Source organism: Chrysochloris asiatica, unplaced genomic scaffold (assembly GCF_000296735.1).
Source record: "Chrysochloris asiatica unplaced genomic scaffold, ChrAsi1.0 scaffold00203, whole genome shotgun sequence".
Classification (NCBI taxonomy): Eukaryota; Metazoa; Chordata; class Mammalia; order Afrosoricida; family Chrysochloridae; genus Chrysochloris; species Chrysochloris asiatica.
In genome coordinates, this window is record NW_006408721.1 from 282349 (window position 1) to 306639 (window position 24291).

Here is a 24291-nt window from a genome sequence, read left to right on the forward strand (position 1 = left end):
TTTCTGAAGAGTGGCTGGTGAGTTCGAACTGCTGACCTTGTGGTTCAAACCGACCTTGCAGTCGTGCTTATCCTACAGTGCAGAGCTTTCCAAATGAAGAGAGGGTGTGATCCTTGGAACTTTTGAGGACACAATTCTATTCAACAGTCTGGGAGAGCTTCCTGGGCACCAGACATTCTTGGAATCACACTTCATTGAGTTCATAGTGAGATCAATTCTTAGACAAATTCATTATGGTCTTGGAAATGCTATGATAAAGTTGTGTATTGGATGCTGTCAGATCATAATCTTAGGGAAGAAAGCAGAGTTTTTGTTTTTGTTTTTCTTTAATAGTGGTGGGCAGGATTAAGAAAGATATCTTATCATTACCTAACATTTGAGAGGGCTGAAAGAAGCACCTGGTACAAAACTGGGCAACAGTTTACCAGAACCCCTTTGATGATTCTGGACTCTGCTGAACTTGCTAGAATTACAAATGCAAAGAATAAGAAAATCTAAACGACTTCCATTTTCTAACCCTTTAGTGTATCAAGCCAGGCTTACAAAGACAGAAAGAGCCGTGAGGTGGGAGGATGCAGTGAGAGAGATATATTGCAGGATGGTTTGCATCCATCTAAAAGTGGAGGTGCAGAATCGAAATGCCAGAAAGTTTTGGAGAAGGCTTCTATTTAATCCCCTTAAGATCTGGCAGATACCAGAGAATGGGAGACTAGAACTGAGTTTCTCAATCCCACCATAAACTGAATATTCCAGTTTAGGGCTGAAGAGAAGAGATGAGGGTGGGGTGGGAGAGACATGAACACACACACACACACACACATCAATGATCCCACCCTTACAGATCCCTCTAAGTACTTGTCAGTCTATCTCACAGCCCAAGTGTGGGAGATGGACCTGTTGCCCTGGGTCACCCCTCAAGGTATGCCCAGGGGCAACCATCTCTGGTGGTTAATTCCTTCTGCCTGTAAGCAGTTTTAGACAGTACTGGGGACAGTGATTCCAGCTCTGACTGTGGTCTGTTTCTGTGTTCCTTTTGCTCTCTAGCTGATGGAAAACGCAGTATTCACGTTCATACAATTACTTTCCCCACATCTTCAAGGAGAGGCCTCCAAAACTGCAGTCTCCATTGAGAAGGTTAAACTTCGAGTCCTAAAGGTAAATCTAAACTTTCTCTTATTTCTGAGACACATAGAAGAGAAATGGAGCCCTGATTTATTTTATTAGGTGAAAAACACCATGTTCCTGGTTTCATTCTCCCCTTCTCTTTCGTTTCAGTCTTTCCTCCCTCCTTTCTCTGACTAAATTTGTGGTTGTTGTTAAGTACCATTGAGTAAGTTCTGACTCATAGTAACCCTGTTTAGGGGTTCTGAGGAGCAACTAGTGGATTTAAACTGCAGACTTTTTGGTTTGTAGTCCAGTGTTTATCCTACAGTGCCACACCAGTGACTAAAATTAAGCTGATTTCTCCAGTGTGACTTTCATGCTTCTTCTGCCATCTGGTGGCTATTTTAGGATCTACAGCTCCTCAGCATCTGTCCGCTAGAAGTAACACGTGCAGCTTACTTCATAGCAATTAGACTTGTTGTTAAGTGCCGTTCAGTTGGTTCTGATTCATAGTAACCCTGTATAGGGTTTCTGAGGAACAGCTGGTAGGTGTGAACCACCAACCTTTTGGTTATTTGTTGTTATTGTTAAGTACTGTGGAGTCGGTTCCGACTCATAGTGACCCTGCACAGGGTTTCCAAGGCTGCAAATCTTTATGGGAACAGAAAGCCTCATCTTTCTCCCGTGGAACAGTTTCGAACTGCCGACCTTGAGGTTAGTAGTCCGATTCATAACAACTACGCTGTCCAGTGCTTATCCTACAGCACCACACCAGGACTATCAAGTCTAATTGGAGTCCTCATATGGCATTGTTGAATAAGCACTGGACTGCTAACCATAAGGTTGTCAATTCAAACTCACCAGCCGTTCCTTGGAAACCCTATACAGTGTCGCTCTGAGTCAGAACTGACTGTACGGCACTTAACAACAACAACATAAATAAAGCATTGTGCAAAGTATTATGAGGGATTAAAAAAAAAAGACCCAGCTTCTTGCTTCAAAGAGCTTAGACCCTATTGTCATCAAGTTGATTTCAATTCATTGAACACTATAGGACAAAGTAGAACTGCCCTATGTAGTCTCCAGTGTTGTAAATCTTTACAAGAGCTGTGTAGTAGCTAGTGTTTGCAATATAGTATAATCAATCTAAACTGACCAGCATTTTTTTAGAAACATCAAAATTTTGTAGCAAAGGAAATATTCCAAGGAAGATACTTCCCATATAAAATTCTTTTAAAAGTGCTTCACATTATAAAATAGATACTTGAGGGGGAGAGCAAGGACTAGCCAGAAATATCACCATAGAAAGCTTTTAAGTCCATCCTCTGCCTATAACTGATTGGAATACTTACAATGGGGCTACGAAGTGCCCAGTGAAGGAGGCTTCCTGTGGAGCCTCTGCATTACATAAGACCATAGGGGGAATCCTGAACCCCATCCAGAATCTTCTGAGGTGGGAAATTTCCACTTGAAAGGACATGCAGAGCAGCCTGGAGCAACTAGAAGAACAGAAGATACTTCTTGAAAGAAAGACTGACCAACAGGAAAAATACAAAACAATAGTGGCAGTTCACTGACTACTACAAGAACAAGGAAATTGCTCACCCAGGAGACATCAAGGCAAGCAGCCGTGTCCGTGTCCCCTCAGGACAAACCCCCTTCCAAGACTAAGACTCAATGGGAATACATAAGCAGACATGTGGTCTGACTGGTGACCACAATGGTCACTGATAAGGGGAAGTGAGGGAAAAACAGCAATGAAGCAGCAAGCTAAGCCCTACCATGTTCAATAGACTCCTGTGAACCTGGGTGGAAACCTGGTTGGCCAGCAGTGTGGCAAGACCTGGGAACTCCTGGGCTCAGAGTCAGTGACATAGCCACAGAGGACTAGAGTGGAGAGTGAAGCATCCAACAGATAAGAAGTGAGGGCATATGCATAGGAACACCCACACTTGCAGATAATACCCATTTGACCTGGCTTCAATGGCTAGATGATCAGAATTCAACTAGAAGAGGAAAAAAAGAGTAATCTGATACAATTTGATGAACTTGACCTATACCTATGGATACAGTAGCTCAAAAGAGGGAACAAATCTTTACAGCGAGGATCTCACCCCCTCGATAAACAGGGTAGACAGGATTGGCAACTTGGACATTGGCTACCCAAATTGAGGGGTGCTACAAAGGCAAGCTTTCAAGAGGGAACCTAGATCCAGAGGGTGTGAATGGCTGGGGACTGTAGACCCAGAGAGGGAGAGGGGCTGGCTGTATGCTGACGACCAGGGTTAAGGCTTGCAGGGTATGCCCTTTGGTTGGTTGATGATGCATGGAGGGGAGTGTAACCATGGCAATGATACGATATACGATAGGATGAATATAAAACTAATGTTCTCCCATGTAAACTATCACATAATTCACAATAAAACATTACCAAAAAAAGTGTTTCATCTATGCAACAACAAATGTATAAATATATATCTAAATGGATCTAGTAGAAGGAGACAAGATGGCGGTGGAGTTAGCAGACCCACTGATCTGACCATCTGCAACAAAGACACAGGAGACTGAGTGAAACATACAGATGCTGATCCTGGAAATCTGAACATTAGGGGAGAGAAAAGGGAGGAAAACTGATTGCCAACTGGAAGAGGAAGGTGAACAGTGAATAGGATCAGCTAGAGAGAAGAAAAACAGGCAGACTGTGGGCTGGCATGAAGCAGCACCACCATCTTGGGCTTTTATGAGCAGCTATTGATACAGCAGCCTGCATGCACAGGACGTGGCTAGACATTGGTGGCAAGTGGGTACAGCTCTCCCTTGTTCCCATGCCTTCCTAATAGCTGGGGGCCAGTCCCTACTCTTGCCAACCCATCGACCAGTGGCACCAGCCACAACTCTTCCTGGGATTAGGCACTGGGCATAGTGCACTTGCTTCTGGAGGTGCAGAAATCCACCCTGAACCTACACAGTGAGCTGTGAACAAACTGAGTTCACACTTTTTGTCTCTTTTTGATTTCATATTGGTGAGTGCCTGGTGAACACACCAATATGAAATCATCAATCACATTTAAATATGACACCATAATGTCTCAGAGAAAGCAAACAATTTCCGTTTACATGAAGAAACAAGACAGAGTACCTCAAACAAGTGACCAGAATGCAGTCAGAAAATATAACACCAAAAATAGTGTTGGAACTACCTGATAGGAATTTCAAAGAATGCTAATTAGGCAACTTCAACAGATTGGGCGAATGATCAAGAAAGTTGCAGATGAAATCATGGAAAACATGGACAAAACTTTAGAAAAATTCAGGACACAAACTTACAAAATAAATGGGAATCATACAAAAACAGCAATCAGAAAACCAGAAGATTAACACTAAGACTTCAGAAAAAGGTAACATACTGAAAGGGCAAAGAAATAGAATTGAAGCAATGGAAGGCCAGATTGCTGAGCTTGAAGAAAAACAATAAAAAAAGAACTAACAAACAAAAAGTCTAAAATGTATGTTGGACATTATCAAGAATAACAATTTATGTATGATTGGAATTCTAGAATAGGAAGAGACAAAAACAAAACAAACAGAGAGAGTATTGTACAAGAGTTGTTGGAAGAAAATGTCCCTAACATGAAAACCAAGAAGTTGAACCATTCGAGAAGTTGAACAAACTCCAACCAGGATAGACCCCAAAAAGAAAAACACCAAGACATACTATAATCAAAACTTTCGAAATAGAAGACAAGGAAAGAATCCTGAGAGCCCCTCAGCAAAATGAAAAGTTACAGACAAAGGCAAACTACTAAGTAAGGCTAAGCTGATTTCTCAGCAGAAATCATGCATGCAGGAAGACAATGAAATAACACATATAATACTGTCAAAGAAATAATTGCCAACCAAAAATCATATTCTAGAAAAATTGTCTGTCAAATATAATGACAAAATTAGGTCATTTTCAGATAAACAGAAATTAGAAGAATTGGTAAAAACCAGACCAAGTTTACAAAAAAATACTAAAGGGTGTTCTTTGGACAGAAAACAGACAACAGCAGAAAATAACCTGAGATTAACATACATGATAATATCACCTAGACTGAGCCCAGATATGAAAGTATTCAAAGAAAAATAGACCTACAAGACGGAAAACAGAACCAGAGATATAGTTGCAACAACAATAAAAATAAAGTAGAAAGAGGAAATAATATAGTAACAGACTTCCAAATGAAGCGGAAATCAAGTAGATTTCAAGAAAAAGATAAAATAAAAATAAACCTGACTGTAATCCTAAAAACTAGACCAAGCCTACTCCTAATCCTTGTTCTTAACACTAACCCTAGTCCTAACCATAACCCTAACACTAAATGAAGTTCTACGCCAAGCCTAGACCTAGCTGTACTTCTAACCTTAGCCTTCATTCTTTACTTCTATCTACCCCTTCCACCTCCACTCACCCACCCCCAAAAAGAAACCAAGTACACACTAGCAGTCACTTCTGTTCTTACCCTTACCCTATCATCACCCACCACCCACCTCATCCCACCCACCACGCAACCACACACACACACACACACACACACACACAATGTTTATGATAATAGCAGCTAACATAAATTGTCGTTTGCCATTGAGTCAGCTCCAATAAATGAAATGTTGCCTGGTCCTGCAAACCCTTCTATACAAAGACCATCTTGATGATCTTTGATATATTTGAGACACTGTTGAGACTATTGTGACAAGCCATCTCACTGAGGCTTTTCCTTGTTTTGGTTGACGCTTTACCAAACATGATGTACTAGAGCATATAGGGTGTGTATCTATTTTTAAATGCAGTGTTTTTTTACCCACTTGGTTTCATTTGAACATCTTTAGAGCTGTAAGATACTTAGAATGTGTTCTACAAATGAGTAACTGGATTCTCTATGAGCTAAAGTGATTTATTTAAGCTCAATAGGCTGGCCAATGATGATCTTAGAGCTAAAACTCTCTAATTGTGGTCCACTTTTTCTTCTTCTAGTACAGGACCAGGCAGTGTTTAGTTCTGTTATACATAAAGATGCCATGTAGAGGAGCCAAGTAGAGAGCAACTAACAACAAGGAACTTCCTTAAAATAGTGTTTGAAGCAGAAGCTCCAAGTTCATGGAGCTTAGGGGTGGCTTGACCTTTATTTATTTACTTACTTATTAAGTTTTAATGTGAATTGAGTGATAGTTCACATGGGAGAACAATGGTTTTATACCATTGTTTCATTGCAATGATTATAATCTTCTCTGTGCATTATCATTCCACAGTATTTGCTTTTATTCCCTCTGGGTTGTTTTTTTTGAGAAGGCTACACAAAAACACTCAGGAATATATAATCATTTAAACAACCAAAGGGCACATTCTACAAGTCTATCTCCTGGCTCCCAGCACTCAGTCATTCTCTTTCCATGAGTCTAGAGTCCTCAGCTGCTCCTTCCATGTCCTCATCTCTGCCTCCATCTCTGGTGTCACTACTTCTCTGGATAGGGTCCTGCATTCCGCTTGTGCTCTTCTCCCTTGATGGTCCTATGGTCCCGTTTCTGGACTGTAAGATTAACTGCTCTCCCATTTTTGTTACGAAATGTCTACCTTTACAGTTGTGACAGTTATAATTAGGCATGGTAACAGTTACTCACTATTGAATCATAAGACTCTTATCCCTGTCTCTTTTCATTAGACCTGTCTAGACAAGATGAAAACTATACAGTGGGTACTCTACCTTCCCCCACACACTCTTAAACTAAACTCCCTCTTGAAAACTTTTAAGCTAGTCACTTCGTGCCTTTATCACTCCCTTATTTTAGGTAGCCATTGTCTAAGTTGGCCAACCCTATCTAACTTGCATACAGAGGGGATAGGATTGATACTTGATGTGAAGACTCCTTCCCTCTCAGTTGGTAATTTGAGCTACTACATCCATAAGTATAGGTCAAGTTCATCAAACTGTAGCAATTTACACTTGTTTCCTTTATCAAAAAATTTTTTTTAATCTTCCTTTAGTCCAGTTCTGATCATCAAGCCATTGAGGCTAGGTCTGCAAGTTTGGGCGTTCTTGTGCGTCTCCCTTCACTTCATATCAGCTAGATGCTTCATTCTCAGCTCTAGCCCTCCGGGGCTATGTCCTTGTTCATGGGATCAGAAATCCCCAGGTGTCACCACACTTTGGACCAACCAGCCCTTCCTCTTCTCTCTCTCATCTCCAGGTCAACTGGAGTCTATGGAACATGGTTGAACTCAGCCCATTTCTTCAATGCTGACTTTACCCCTCTTCCACTCACCAGTAGGCCAACATGGCTACATGCCTGCTTATGTGTTTCCTTTGTGTTTTAGTCGTAGAGGGGGGTTTGTCCTGAAGGGACTTGATTGCTTGCTTTAATGGCTATCTGGCAAACAATTTGCTTGTTTTTAGAGTAGCCAATCAGCCTGTCAGGCTTGATCTTGATGCCTCATTGTTGTTGTGAAGTGCCGCTGAGTCAATTCTGACCCATAGCAACCCGGTATAGGGTTTCCAAGGAGCAGCTGGTGAGCTTGAACCACCGACCTTACAGTTCAAACAACTTTTCAGTCTGATGCATTAGCCCCCAGGCAGGAAGAAATCCTGGCAACCAAAGTATCAGAGTTCAAAGCAATATTTATCCTGACAACACAAATGGTAAGGAAATTACAGTGAGATGAAAGAAAAGATAGTGTCAATATTATTCCTCAAAGGGAAATGGAGACACAGTCTAATTATCTCAGTTCTGTTAGCACAGAAAGAGAGGAAAAAGCAAGGGGAAGGCATTCAGATGTGAAGACCTCAGGTTAGAAAGGGACTCAGATTGCCTAGAGTTCATCTTCACATCCTTCTGAAGCAGCATTCCTGCCTGGCATGGATCCTCCAGTCTGTGCTTGGACATCTTTAGTGTCAGGATGCTTTCTTCTTCTCAGAATAGCCCATTTCACCTCTGGACACTTGTTACTGAAAGAACCTACTTCCAATGTTAGACCCAAGTTCCCATCCCTGGGAATTCTACCCCTTTTTTTGTTCATATGCTTCTTCCACATGACAGCCTTTGGTCATTGGAGCAGAGCTGTAAATTTTCCCCATGTTACTGTCTCCGGTGTGAATGCTTTCATGTTTTTACCCATCCCTCATTTGGCCTGGCCATTCTGCTCACTCTGATGACTATGTTCCAGGCTGTCTGTGGTTCCCTGAAACAGACTTCTAAAATCAAACCCTAATCTCTAGGCTTGGATGTTCAATCCATACCAGCATAAATACCATCTTGCTGGTGTTTCTTTGGTTAACATGTCACATCCTTTATGGAACTTTGAGCCAAGCCCGCTCTTTCTTTGAGGAAATCTATTACAACACACTGTTCCTGCTTTCAGATGTAGAGCAAAAGAAGCAAATGGTCCTGGCTCCCCTGCACATAACCCCAGTGAAGGTGATGAAATACATACCAGACTCCAGTTCCAGCCCCAACTTTCTCTATAAAACAAAAGTAACTCTGATTTTATCTTACCTCAGATCCTGTATCTGTAAAAGGGGGAGGTGAGATGGGTCATTATCAATCATAACATCCGCCTGCATTGAGAAAGAATAGTGCAGAAAGTTCCTGAGACCTTAGAAAACAAAGCATCACAGGAGTCCTCAGAAATGACCGGGGGAGATGAAATGGGCAGCTGAGGTTTCTTGTTTAAGCAAAAATTAACAGATTGCAATATTGCTATTTAGCATATGTTTCTATCTTTGTATTGACAGCAATATGATTACGACAGCAGCACCATCCGGAAGAAGATATTTCAAGAGGCTCTGGTTCAGATCACACTTCCCACCGTGCAGAAGGCTTTGGCATCCACGTGCAAACCAGTAAGGGAATGGGCTACCCTAACGGGCCTGCTCTTATTTATTGTCTATAAGCTTCAAGCAAAGGTCTGTTGGTAATGATGTGCTCACAAACAGCAGACTAGTCCAGCAAACTTTTCTTGTTAAAAGTCAGAGAGTAAATACTGTGGACTTCGAAGACTATAGTCTTCTTCACACAACTCAGCTCTGCCATTGCAGCATAGACAATATGTAACAAACATATAAACAGAAACAAACCAGTCTAGCTGTGTTCCTACAAACCCTTCTTTACAATAACAAGCAGCTGGCCAGAGTAGCAGATCCCTGGACTATTCAGAATCTCAAAGATAACGCTCTGAGTTTAAAAGTCAAGCTGAGAGCAGATACAGACCGCTGGCAATATCAGGTGTTCACAATAGAATGGTTCTTAGGTCCATTGGATACTCAGGAATTCTACCACTATATTCAGGAAAATACCTTCAGATGATTACAGAAGGATGCTACAAAGACATTGGTCTTGTTAAAAAACAAACAAACAACAAATCAACAACAAGAAACCCAACCCCATTGCTGTGGAGTCCGTTCCTACTCATAGCGATCCTATAGAACAGAGCGGAACTGTCTCCACAGGGTTTCCTGTCAATATCATGGAAGCAGACTGTCCCATCGATCTTCCAAGAGGGTAGCTAGTGGGTTCACACTGTCAGCCTGTCAAATTAGCAGCCAACCACATCATCTTATTAAATACAGCCATACTTGTTTAGGGAAATTAGTGAAACTATTTAATTTGCTGCAAAAATCAAACCTTCAGTGGCAGCCATGATTATGAAAGTATGACTCAGTCTGCAGAGCTGACTCTGGATGAGTGGACTCTGGAGGGAGCTATCTGGGTAACAGTCCTGGCTTCTCCACATGTCAAGTTGGGAGCAGTGGGTAAGTCAGTTTTCCTCTCTCAGTCTAGATTCTATCTTCTATAGGATGAATATAATAATGCTTTGTATTATCTTACTTAAGATTAAGAGAGAGAATTGTTGTTGTTAGCGGTCATTAAGTTAGTTCTGATTCATGATGACCTCTTGTGTGCGGAAAAGAACTTCTCCATAGGGATTGCAAGGTTGTCATCTTTCCAAAGCATATTGCCAGGCTTTTCTTCCAAAGTGCTTCTGGATGGGTTCAACTGCAAAACTTTCGGCTAGCAATCAAATGATTAAACGTTTGTGTTTAAGTGGCTCCTAAGAGATGTGCAAGGAGTCCTGATGTGGGCTGTGGGTTAATGCACCAGACTGCAAAGCCGTCTGAACTGCAAGGTTGGCAGTTCAAGCTCACCAGGTGCTCCTCGGAAACCCTATACAGGGTCGCTATGGGTTGGAATCGACTCGACAGCTCTTAACAACAACAAAGAGATGTGCAAAGACTTGGATTTAGAAAACCAAAAGGGAATAACACACTCAACATTTCTCAAGCTGAGGGAACTGAAGAAAAATTCGAGTCTCAACTTGAAATATTGAAGGATTCTATGGGTAAAATATCATTAATATCAAAATATGCAGAAAATATCAAAAGAGGATGGAAGGAACACATAGTCACTGTACCAAAAAAGAAATTGTCGATGTTCAACCATTTCAAGAGGTAGCATACGATCAAGAGCAAATGATAGTAAACAAAGTAGTCCAAGGTGCATTGAAGGCATTAGAAAAGGACAAGGCTCTAGGAATTGATGGAATACAAACTGAAATATTTCAACAAACTGATGTGGCACTGGAAGCACTCACTCATCTATGCCAAGAAATTTGGAAGACAGCTACCTGGCCAAATGACTAGAAGCGATCCATATTTGTGAGTATCCCAAAGAGAGGTGACCCAACAGAATGTAGAAATCATCAGACAATATCATTAATATCTCATGCAAGTAAAATCTTACTAAAGATATTACAAAAAGAGTTTCAAACATACATTGACAGAGAACTGCCTGGGGTCCAATCTGGATTCAGAAGAGGATGTGGAATGAGGAATATCATTACTGATGTCTGATGCATCTTAGCTGAAAGCAGAGAATACTAGAAAGATGTTTACCTGTGCTTTACTGACTACACAAAGGCTTTTGATTATGTGGATCATGACAAACTATGGACAATATTACAGAGAATAAGTATTCTGGAACACTTAGTTGTGCTCATGAGGTACCTGTGCATAGACCAAGAGGCAGTTGCTCAGGTGGAACAAGGGAACACTGAATGGTTTAACATTAGAAATGTGTGTGCACCAGGGCTGTATTCTTTCACCATGCTTATTCAATCTATATGCTGAGCACATAATCAGAGAAGCTGGATTATATGAAGAAAAATGTGGCATCAAGATTGGAAGAAGTCTCATTAACAACTTGTGATATGCAGATGATACTACCTTGCTGAAAGTGAAGAGGACTTAAAATAGGTACTGATGAAGATCAAAGACCACAGACTTCTGTATGGATTGCACCTAAATGTAAAGGGAACAAAAATCCTCGCTAGTAGACTAGTAAACAACATCTGTCTAAATGGAGAAAAAAATTAAAGTTGTCAGTGCTTCATTTGCTTGAATCAAACATTAACACTCATGGAAGCAACAGTCAAAAAAATCAAATGATGTATTGCACTGGGCAAATCTGCTGCACAAGATTTCTTTAAAGTGTTTGAGAGCAAAGGCATTAGTTTGAGGACTAAGGTGTGCCTGACCCAAGCCATAGTCAATAACCTCACAGGCATGTGAAAGTTGGACAGTGAATATGGACGACTGTACAAAAATTGTTGCATTTGAGTTATGGAGTTAGAGGAGGATGTTAAAAGTACCATGAACTGCTAAACAAATGAACTGCTCTCTGTTGGGAAAAGTACAGCCAGAATGCTCCCTGGAAGCCAAGATGGCCAGTCTTCATCTCTCATTCTTTGGACACATTGTCAAGAGGGACCAGACCCTGGAGAAAGATATCATGTTCGGTAAAGTGGAGGGTCACAGAAAAGGAGGAAGACCCCCAACTAGATGGATTTGCATAGTGGCAGAAGCAATGGGCTCAAACATAGCAATGATTGTGAGGTTTACACAGGACCGAACAGTGTTTTGTTCTGTTGTGCATGGGGTCACTATGAGTTGGTAGTGAGTCAATAGCACATAACAACAACAAGAATGAGGACTAGAATGATACAATTAATATGTGATGAGTGCTTGCTATATGCTGGGCACTATGTTAAACACCTCATGTGAATTATCCCGATCATTCTCATGACAGCTCTCTGAGGTGATGGTGGTGAGGAGGTACTGATAATATCCTCATACAAATAAGGAAACTGAGGGGTTAAGAAGTGAGTCCAAAGTCACAGAGCTGGTAACCACCGGCGCTAGAAACCCAGTCACACTCACCTATCACCTGGTAGCCACAGAGCAAGTGGTTTATCATTATCATTAATTACTACTACTACTTTTACATTTCAGAAATGATCTGTGAGTCTAAACATTTGCTCCTTATTGGAAATTTTAAAACGTTTTGTATGAATTATGTTTCTTCAGATTATTGTTGTGTTCGGTGCTATCAAGTCAGTTTAGATTCATGGCGACTTTGTATAGGGTTTCCAAGGAGCCGCTGATGGGTTTGAACTGTAGACCTATAGGATAAACATCTCAGTGCTCATCTTACAACACCACACCAGGATTGTTGTTTGTTAAATGCTGTTGAGTCGGTTCTGACTCATAGTGACCCTGTATAGGATTTGTCATTGTTGTTAAGTACCGTCATGTTGGTTCCAACTCATAGCCACCCTGTAAAGGGTTCCAAGGAGAAGCTGGTGGGTTTGAACCACTGACCCAAATTGACCTTGAGGTCCAGTGCTTATCCTACATATGAGACTTTAAATCTTTGCAGGAAAAGAAAACCTCATCTTTCTCCCATGGAGCAGCTGATGGACTCAAACCTCCCACCTTGTGGTTCACATCCCAGGGCTTATCGTACTCACAGACATATCTAACCCATACGTGATGCCAATGAGTAGATTCTGATGCATAGCAACCCTGTAAGACAGAGTACTACTGCCCCATAGGGTTTCCTAGGCTGTGATCTTTATGGAAACAGACTAGGACATCTTTCTCCCTCGGGGTAGCTAGTGGGTTCAGACCACTGACTTTTGTTAGCAGTTGAGCGCTCAGCCATTGTATCACTCTGTACAGCTATATATAGTACCTGGCATTTATTTCTAGAGTATACTTTTTTAAAATAAAAAAGGATTTAATCAACCAAAGGAGTAAAGAATCAGCCTACATGACTACCATTTGGCTTTAGGCGAATGGAAACATTCATCAGCTCTGGATGTATGTGGCCGACAGAGGCTTTGCTTCTGGTGTTTTTCTCCTTCAACCTCAAAGGATGGTTTGGGTACCTCACAACCATCTTTCAGTGCATTGAATCACCTAATATGGCCCTTCTAGCTATATGGGGTCCTAATGTGGCACTGTAGGTTAAGCACTGAACTGCTAGCCACAACGTCAGCAGTTGAAACCCACCAGTCATTCTTCAGAAACCCTATCCAGAGTTGCTATGAGTTGGAGGTAACTCAGTGATGCTGAACAACAACAGCTACCTATGGTCTTGCAAATCTTTCAAGATGATTGGGTGGGATTTTGCAAATAAGCTGTTTGTGGCCCACCAAATCCACCAAGGGGATTTGACAGATTGCTAATAATGCAAATAAGGGAATTGGTCAGTTTTGCCATCTGGTTTGGCTTAAAATGAGCCATGCCAGAGGCGGGAAGGGGGAACTTCACTACCAACAAGCAAAAATGGCCAGGAATGGCGTGCATCCTTTAGGCTTGGGAACCCTGTGCTGAAAACCTGCCAGACACATGAGACAGTGCAAAGGAGAGACCTGTAACACCAGGGATGGCACAAGATGCCGAGGAACAAATGGCAGCAGCAGATCCAGGAGAAGGGAGCAAGAAGGTGCAGGGGGCTCCCTGGCCCTCAGAATGAGAAACCAGAGACCCTTTGGGCAGGAGGCTTCCTGTCCTAGTGTGTGCCTCTGGGCACTTATTGACATAGCTAAAGGGTTTTGTAACACTTGCCGAGCAGTGCAGAAGTCAGGCCTGAGTGAGGTCCAAGGTTGAGGACCATGAGAGGAGATCTGTCCTGAGGGGACTGATAAGAGCTGGGATTGCTGTCCTACACTAAAGAAGGGAGACTTTGCCTCTATACTTCCTGATCTTGATCCTGAGTTGTACACGGTTACTTCCCTAATAAGCCCATAATCGTACTGTTCTGTGTGGCCATTGCATTGTATCGTCAGACCCCGCAACAAAGTTGATAGGGCTGAGGAAGTAATGGCTAGTGTCAGAACTGGTGAAAAGGCTAGAGGGTGGAGGTATGCTTGAACTTCATCTCATGGAAATCAGCTTTGTGCTGATACTGAAGGTTTTTCCCCTTCAAGAAGTTAGGGTCAATGATCCCATACCATTTTTTCACAACTCCTCCCCATTGAGGAGAAGGGAAAGCAGGGTTCTCTTTCTAGTCTGCTCTCATCTTCCCATGCATCAGCAAAAAGAGACATGCCTCATCTATGTGACACTCTTCAGGAGATTGGTTTCAAGAGCCCGTGACCCAGGGTTTTCAGTCGTCAAGAATACTGTATTGGTGTTAAGAGAGTTTTTAAATCCTGATTTATAAACTAGTTAAATTAGAGAAATAATTGTTTCATAGAAGGATTCCTTATTTTACTGAACAGCTTCTCCCTGAGTTTTTAAAGTAGCAGCTTTCTAGACCTGTGATTCTCAGTTCTAGCTGCACACTTGAATTTCCTGGAGAGTTTAAAAAAAAAAAAAAAAATTAGATTCCCCAAGATTCACTAGAGGTTTTTATTTCATTGGTCTAGGATATTACAAATATGATTCAATTATGTTGTTGTTGTTGTTAAGAGCTGTTGAGTCTGTTCTGACTCATGGTGACCTGGTATAGGGTTTCTAAGGAGCAACTGATGAGTTTGAACTGCTGACCTTGTAGTTCAAACCTACCTTGAGGTAGTAGAGTGTTTACCCTACCGTGCCACACCTGGACTACTGATTCAATGTAGAAGAACTGTTTGGTGAAGTTGAGCAAAACTCAGAAATATGACTGAATCTAGAAATTATAACTTTCCACTGAATTTTTAGCAAGTTCAAAGGGTGTTGTTGTTGTTAGGTGCCATCCAGTTGGTACCAAATCATGACGACGTTATGCACAGTATAACGAAATACTGCCTGATCCTGGGCCAACCTCACTACTGTTGCCAGGCTTGAGTCCATCGATGCTGCCACTTGGCTAATCCATCTCGTTGGGGGTCTTCCTCTTTTTCTTTGACCCTCCACCTTACCAAACATGATATCCTTCTCCAGTGACTGGTCCCTCCTGACAATATGTCCATAGTATGAGAGACGGAGGTATACTGTTTGTTTATTCAGTAAACAAGTACTAAATATGTATTGATATGATCCAGGCAGGTGCCCTGCTGTTTTGGAGTTCACAGTCTGCAGGCAGGAGACAGGATGCATTCTGCCTTGTGGTGAGCACCACAGTGGGTGGATGGAAGACAGTGGCGTCGGAGTCTTAAGGAGCGTTGCTTCAGCTCTGCTCTGGCCTCAGGGAAGACTTCTGAGTCACGCTTTGACACAGTCCCAAAGAATGAATAATAGTCAGGAGAATAAAGGTATCGGAATCAGGAGGAGAAGAAAGGATCTTTCAAGCATGAGACAGAGACATCAAGTCATGACATTGCCTGCCCCGGATCACACCACTGGTCTGAAGCAGGGCGGCAGCCGGGGCAGTTCTTTCCATTTTGTGCTCATCTGTGTGTCTCACAGACCTTCTAGGGATTGTTGAGGCTCACTCCCCTTCAGCTCACTTCTAGAATGGGTATAAAATGAGGCCAGTGTTGGCTGCTGTGATCTGGTCCTAGACTACAGTGCCCCCAGGTGAGGCTATGAGTTTCATAGGGGTCACTGTGAGTTGGAACCAACTGGATAGCACTTAACAACAACAATCCCGTCCCTGCTGGTCATAGGCATAAGATTCCACTGCTAAGCCCCTGGCTGTCTAACAGCCACATGTGGAGAGCCTGCCCCTCATACCAGCAGGTACTAGGATTGCTGAGTTCAGCTTGGGATGTGATCTGGTACATTTCATTTCCTGCCCTGGTCTCAGATTAACAGGCAAGCTGTGAGTGTCAGGGCCAGAGGCAGGGAAAGAGAATGTTCCTGAAGAGCCTTTGATTCTCCCAATTAAAAAAAGGATTTCAGTCTAATAAAGTTAAATATACACCTACCCTGTTGTTGTTGTTGTTGTTAAGTGCCGTTGAGTCGGTTCTGACTCATGGAGATCCTGTATAGGGTTTCCGAGGAGCAGCTGGTGAGTTTGAGCCTCCAACCTTGTGGTTCAAACTGACCTTGAGATCAAGTGCTTATTCTACGGCACCAAACCAGGACTCCCACATCTACTCTATTGTGCAACAATTTCATTCCTGTGGTGTAGTGAATTATTTAATATGTCTCTTCTAGTCGTAGTCTGTGGCTTCCACCAAACAACCTTTTCCTGAATTTCTGGGTAAGAGATGGAGGGAGAAGATGCTAATAGGGTGATATGATTCAGTTGTGAGTGATTGCTATTGGGGTTAACTGTGATTGTAGAAACTTAGAACTCTAATGTGAGTATAAAGTCAGCCATCTCAGAAGCAGGAATAGAAGATGTTACTACCATCAAAGAAAACGAGCCAAGACTGGAGTACATGGTTTGGACCCTGAGAGTCCTATGTAGTGAATCTCCTTGATCCAGGGGCAGAAAGCTAGGACACCAGATGGCAGAGGAGTGGCAACAGCAGCAGAACCAAGAGTCAAAGCATAAGACAGAGAGGTGGGTTTCCTGGCCCATGGTAAGCTGAGGACATTTGGGCAGATTTTGCTTGTGGAGTGGGTTGACTCCAGGCACTAAATTGAGGATTAAGAGGGAGTTTTCTGCTCCCGTAAAGATTTACAGCCTTGGAAACCCTATACAAGGAGCTCTGGTAGCGTAGTGGTTACGAATCGGGCTGTGAACCACAAGATCAGCAGTTCGAAACTACCAGCTGTTCCACAGGAGAAAGATGAGGCTTTCTGCTCCTGTAAAGATTTACAGCCTTGGAAACTCTGTACAGGGTCGCTATGGGTCGGAATCAACTTGACAGCACTTAACAACAACAACAACAAACCCTATACAAGGCTCAATATGATTGGAACCAACACAACAGCATGCAATTACCACCAGGTCTGATAACCCCGGGAACTAGAGCTAAGTACCTTTGGGCTAAGGTTTATAATAGAGAAGAGTGCCCTTTGAGCATTTTTCAGCAGTGCTAAAAAGCTATGTAAGGAGTTCTGGTAGCATAGTGGTTACGAATCAGGCTGCTTAATCTCATGGTCAGCAGTTCGAAACTACCTGCTGTTCCACAGGAGAAAGATGAAGCTTTCTGCTCCCATAAAGATTTACAGGCTTGGAAACCCTATGCAGGGTCGCTATGAGTCCAAACGGACTCCAGGGCACATAACAACAACAACAACAACAAAAAGCTATGTAACATTGCCCAGCAGGACAGTGACCCACTCCAAGAGGACTTGGACTGAGAGAAAGACCTGCCTGCATGAATGACTGAAAAGAGGCAGTCCTGACTGGGAGCATTTCTAATCCTGAATTGTAACCTGTTAATGTCCCTAACTGAGTCCCGGTATGATGCTGTGGGCTAATTCATCAGACTGCAAAGTCATTTGAACTGCAAGGTTGGTGGTTCAAGCTTACTAGCTGCTCCTCGGAAACCCTGTACAGGGTCGCTATGGGTCAGAACCAACTCGATGGCACTTAACAACAACAACAGCAATGTCCCTAATTGGAGTCCTGGGGTGACACTGTGGATTAATGCCCTGGACTGCAAAGTCGGTTTGAACCACAATGCCAGTGGTTCAAGCTTACTATCTGCTTTTTGGAAACCCTATGCAGGGTTGCTATGGATCAGAACTGACTCGATAGCACTTAACAACAATGTCCATAATCGGGGAGTATGGTGATTCCATAGGATAAGCACTGGACTGGGAAACACAAGGGTCATCAGTTCGAACCCTCCAGCTGCTCCATGGGAGAAAGATAAGACTTTCTGCTCCCTCAAACCTCTAAACTTGAAAACCTTCCACAGAGTCACTATGAGTCAGAACTGACTCAAAGGCTGTTAAGAATAGCAACAATGTCCCTAATAAACTTCATCATTATGTGTAGTGTCTCTGAATTTTGGGTAACTATTGCATTGAATTATCGGACCTAACTGAAAAGTAGAGAGTGCTATGGGAAGGATGGTTGATGTCAGAATTGGTAAGGAAAGTTGCAGGGTGGAAGCATGTTGGGCTTCAGCCTGACAGGAATCATCCTTGGACTGATGAGTTTGATTCTGTTTCCTCCTTGTGTAGTGAGAGGAGATCAAACACCACCTCTTGTCACTTTTTCACAATACCCAAGAGAAATAATTCCTTACATCTACAAGACAGCATGTACAAGAATGTTCATTGCAATTATATTCATAACAGCCCCAACTTGGAAACATCTCAATGCCCGTCAGCAAAAGAATAAAGAATTTTGGTTTCCCTATATAAGTTCTGTTTAATGGATAAGCTACTGATAGATACACCAACACTGGTGAATCTCAAAAACAGATATAAGGAGAGACTTCTGGGACTATGGTGGCATAAACACATCATCTTTCCAACCCTCCCTGACAAATAAAACAAGAAATACAGCAAGGAAAGGAACTTGACTTTGTAGACTCTGAATCAGGGAATCAAGGAAAGCAGTGGGGGACTGCAGACAGGAGAGAATTAATGAATCAACAAATCATATACGGTAGGAAAACAATTTCTTTTTCCATTCCTGTTCCTTCCCTAGTCCTGTGGGCCACTAGCTGCTGTGAACGGGGAGACTACCTCCCCAAAAGAGGCTGTTTCCCCACTCACTGTACTCATTGCTTGCACAAAGTGACAGAACCCCCAGCTTCTACTCTAAATCACAAGGCATGCCTTCCTAGGGCTGTATTTGGAGTGTGCCAGCACCTCTCCCACCAAGACACTGTGGTCTGCAAGCTTACCATGAATTGCTACAAAAGGACCATGAAGCAGAGCCTATAGAACAAACCTCCCTGAGGATCAGTTTGGGTAGTTTGCCCCCACTGCTGAAAACTGCTGAGTGAGGCTGCTGTGTTAGGAAGCAGGAGTCTTGAGTGGAGACTGCATTCATAGCCAACAGTCTATGGTGGCCAGGAGCAGGGGCTGGTGTGTGCTGATAGTAATAAAGTAGACCTCTGTGGGGATCTGACCTGAGTGATGCCCCTCTCCCACCTGGTAACTGAGGGTGGCCAGGCTGTTACAGATGGCTGCACGAGGCTTCTGTAGAGGAGTCTACTCTGTAGTCAGCACTCTCCCTGCCTTTCTGTGCACACCGTAGTTCAGGCCTCTGAAACCAACAGGACAGACCTCTCTGTGGAGCAACTCGGGTCTGTCTTGCTTTCCCTTCCGGTTGACAATGAGGACTGATGGCTCAGACTTTTGTGTGCTAGGAGGCAGACATCTTAAGAGGAGTCTACATCCAGACAACATATTACATGGTGGCTATGCGGTAGCGTAGTGGTTACGAATCGGGCTGCGAACTGGAAGGTCAGCAGTTCGAAACTACCAGCTGCTCCGCGGGAGAAAGATGAGGCGATCTGCTCCCGTAAAGATTTACAGCCTCGGAAACCCTATTCAGGGTCGCTATGGGTCGAAACCGACTCGACGGCACTTAACAACAACAACATGATAGCAGCAGGCAGACCTCCCTGAATCCATTCAGAGCATGACATTCCCTCCCCCCTCCAGAAAGTGTCAGTTGCTGGACTATATGAATTCCTACAGAAGGTCCCCTTCAGTGGAGCCAAGAGGAGGGTCATGTAAGAGGAGAGTGCCCTGCTGAACCATTGGGACTCTGAAACTAACAAAATAGATACCTTCTGGGAAATGCCAGCCCAAAGCAGCAAGTCTTGTGTGTTACTTAAGCTATATCAGTCTAAACTTACCCTAAAATGTTATCAATCCAAGCTGCTAAATGTAATATTTATGGGTTTTGTTGTTGTTATGGTGCCATGAAGTTGGTTCCAACTCATAGAGACCCTGTATAGGGTTTCTGAGGCTGTAAATCTTTACAGGAACAGAAACCCTCATCTTTCTCCCATGGAACAGCTGGTAGTTTCAAACTGCTGACCCTGAGGTTAGCTACCCAATTCATAACCACTATGCTACCAGAGAAAATATCTAAAAACACATGCACAGAAGGAAAGGAGAAGGGAACTGAAATGACTCACTACAAAAAAGCAAGAAAGCATAAAAGTAAAGGACAAAGAAAGGCAACACAGGCTTAAGACACACAAAAAGACAAATAACAAAATGGCAGAAGTCAGTCACGCCTTATCCATAGTGAATATAAATGGACTAAGTCTCCTATCAGAAGGCAGAGAGTGGCAAAGTGGATTAAAAACAGAATCCAACTAGATGCTGTTTTCAAGAGACATACCTTAGACCCAAGGACACAAATAGGTTAAAAATGAAAAGATGGGAATACAATATATTACATGCAAATAACCAAAAGACAGCTGGAATAGCAATGTTCATATCAGATAAAGTAGACTTTAAGAAAAAATCTGTTAGAAATAAAGAGATAAAAGGTCCAAGTAATCAAGAAGATTTAACAATCATAAATATACACGTGCACCCAAAAATAAAACACCTAAATCAGAGGTGAGGAGCCTTTTTTCTGACAAGGTTCATTCGGATATTTATAGCATCTCTTAATATATATTTATGTTGCTATGAAAAAAGTTCATAAATTTATTGAATTTTGAGTCCCAACTGCAGTTGCCTTAGCAAGGTCATACCAAATGATTTCATGACCTTATATGGCCCATGGGCCAGATGTTCTCTACCCCTCACCTAAATATAAGAAGAAAATACTTATAGAATTGGAGGGAGAAGTATATAGCACTACAATAATAGTTGGGCAAATCAATACACCACTTTTACTACTGGACAAAACATTTAGAAAGAAGATCAACAAGGAAACAGAGGGCCTGAATGACGCTATAAACCAACTAGAGTTAGCAGATATATGTGAGGGAACTTCAAAATATTTGAAAAATGTAATGAAAAGATAAAAATAAAAAAATATATATTAATGTTCTCAATATAAGCTCAGTAAAGGCCAGGACACTTTTGTAAGTGATGATACCAGCCATTTAGTCCATTCATAAAGAACTGAGAATCCTGGGAATTTCACCATTGCCAATATGGTCTTTTTTATATTATTAACTAAAGAAAAATGGGCACATTTTAAATACCTTTTTATTTTAGGAAGCAGAAAGAAATCAGAAGGAGTCAAATCTACACTGTAATGTGGATGATGTCTTATGATTTCCCATAGAAATTCTCCCCAAAATTACCCTTATTTGATGAGAGAAATAAGCAGGTGCATTGTTGTGATGAAGAAGGACTCTCTGGTGAAGATTTCCCCTGCATTTTTTTTTCCCCCTGCATTTTTATGCTAAAGTTTTTTCTAACTTTCTCAGAACACTCTCAAAATAAATGGACATTATCATTCTTTGTATCTCAGAAAGTCAGCAAGAAAAATGGATTAAGCATTCCAAAAATCTGTAGCCATGACCTTTAATCTTGACCAGTCTTTTTGCTTTGACTGGACCACTTCCATCTGTTGGTAGCCATTGCTTTGATTGTGCTTTGTTGTCATTTCCTTTACAATTCTTCCAAGAAATGCTTCAGGATCTTGATCCCACTTGTTTAACATTTCCATGGAAACCTCTACTCCTGTCTACAACTGATTGGGGCACAACTGTTTTGGCACCCATTAAGTAGAAAGTTTGCTCAACTTTTATTTTTCAGTCAGAATTATATAAGTTGAACCAGTTGAGATGTCTGTGGTGTTGGCTATTTTATTGTTGTTAATCATCAACCCTCTTCAGGTAGGTCATAAACAAGATTAATTTTTTTTTTCTTGAAAATTGATGTGGAAGGTCTGCTTCTGGTCAGCATCTTCTTATCCCTTCTTAAAATGAGTTACTCATTTTTAAACTTCTGATTTGAGCGTGGAGATGGACCCCATAAGCTTTTCCTAAAGCATCAATTATTTCACCATTCTTTAAACCAAACTTCCACCATAAATTTGATCTTTGTCTTTGCTTCAATTTTAGCAGAATTCATATAGTTCTAATAGGAATTCTTTTCAAACTGATGTCTTATTATGTCTTAGTGCCTCAAACTAGATCCTGTTCAGTCATGTTATAACATCCAAAAGACTAGAAAATTGTCGGAACCAACTCCATGGCACACCACCACCACCACCAAGCCTAGACTTATATACTAATGTTTATTGTAGCATCATTCACAATAGATCAAACGTGGAAACTAATACCTATAAAAAGATGAGTGGATAAGCAAAATGTGGTACATAGGTACAATGGAATACTACTCACCCAGAAGGAGGAAAGAAGTCTTGATACATGCTAAAAGATGGATGGAGCTTGAAGACATTTTGTTGAGTGAAATAAGTAGGTCACAAAAGGATGAATATTATATGGCTCACTTATATAAAAAGACAAGAAAAGGCAAAATGTACAGGGACCAAAGGGACCAGGGGAAAAGTGGTTTACAGGGATAAAAAAAAATTACATTGATTAAAGTTAGGTTACATAGCTGATTAGTGTAATTGTTGTCAATAAGCTGTACACCTATATTAAAAAAAATAGTTTAATTGGCAAAAATTATGCTTTTTCTCTGGAAAAAAAAAAGAAGAGTAGCTGCTGAGGGTGCTTATGTATAATCAAAAATCTCATGGGATTTGATTCCTTGGTTTGAAAATTTAGGGTCATATTCTAATGGACATTCCAGTTACTTGGCCAAATAACATGTTTAGTACTTCTGCTTTATCTCCTAGTTTGTTATGTAATGCCTGGGTTCTTAAAAGCTTGCACGTGGCCATCCAAGGCACAACAATTGGTCTCTATTCACATGGGTAACAGAAGAAGGAAAATAAGAAATAGAGGAGGCTATGGAATGTGTGGCTAATTGCCTCCATGAACAACTGCCTCATTTTCCAAGAGACCAAAAGAACTGTATGATGCCTGACTGCCATTATTGAACATTTTCATCAAGTATTCCATAAAAGAATCCTGATTAAAATTGGAAAATTGCAGAACAGAATCTCAAATTTTTAAGGACTCCAAGTTTTCTGGACCCATAGAGAGTAGAATAAACCCCCCCTGAACTATTACCCTGAGATAATCTTTATTAAATCAAAATGTCTTCTGAAGTCTTTTCCAATTCCAAACAACAGTTTAGTTGAACTAGTGAAAAACCTTGAGCGTTTTGCTCTTTTAAGAATGATCAATAAGGGATCAAAGTGACAACTTCAAAGATGAGATAGGAAGTTTGGGGGCAGTGAATTTATGTCAATAAGGGAGGAACAACCTGAAAAGGGGGATGAGATGAATGCACAACTCAAAGAATGTATTCAGTGTCACTAAAATGTACATGTAGAAACTGTGGAATTGGTATATGTTTTGATGTGTAGATTCTCAACAATAAAATTTAGAAAAAAAAGAGACACAAAATAGCATATGATGCCTTGTTTATAAAGGCCAAGAAAAAGTAAAAACCCTTGTGATAGAAATCAGAACTGTCTTAAACCCTTTCTAGACTAAATAGGGCAGAAAGAATTTTTGGGAATGACTATCTTGATTTGCATAGTGACTGCATGGATATATTTAAAATCACAAAGCTGTACTTTTAAAATTTGTATATTTTGTTCTATGTAACTTATGCCTCAAAAAAGTACTATTGGCATTATCATAAAAAAGGAAGAAGGAAACTCTTTGGTACTGATAGAAAAACAGGGAGGAGTAGAGGGTGAGGGTGGGTTGGGTAGGATAGATTCCCTGACAAAGCCTTGAGGTGATCAAAATGTCCAACATGTCCCCTAATAAGGTGAATCAACATGTCCCCTAATAAGGTGAATCAACAGTACTAATGGACCGGTCCAAGTCCTCTCCTGGACAGTTTCTATGGATGTGTTGAGGTCATATGTGATGCTTAGTACAGTGAACTGAATCAAACTGGAACCTGATAAAATGTTCTTGAATTGAGTTGTTAAACACTTTTGCGATGGGTCAACATTACCCTGCTCCCATGTACTCTCTGGGAGGATCATGAGTGGGAGTTGTCCTTTGCACATCTCCAA

The 24291-nt window shown here is 41.6% G+C and overlaps 1 protein-coding gene across 1 annotated transcript in view; it reads left to right on the plus strand.

Moving 5' to 3' along the window:
- The window catches only part of FAM129A (family with sequence similarity 129, member A), a 229096-nt gene that overhangs the window by 199188 nt on the left and 5617 nt on the right, over positions 1–24291 (plus strand). The window contains exons 11-12 of the mRNA XM_006872523.1: positions 1045–1155; positions 8871–8978. Of these exons, the coding sequence (XP_006872585.1) occupies positions 1045–1155; positions 8871–8978 (219 nt within the window). The remainder of the gene's footprint in view (positions 1–1044; positions 1156–8870; positions 8979–24291) is intronic.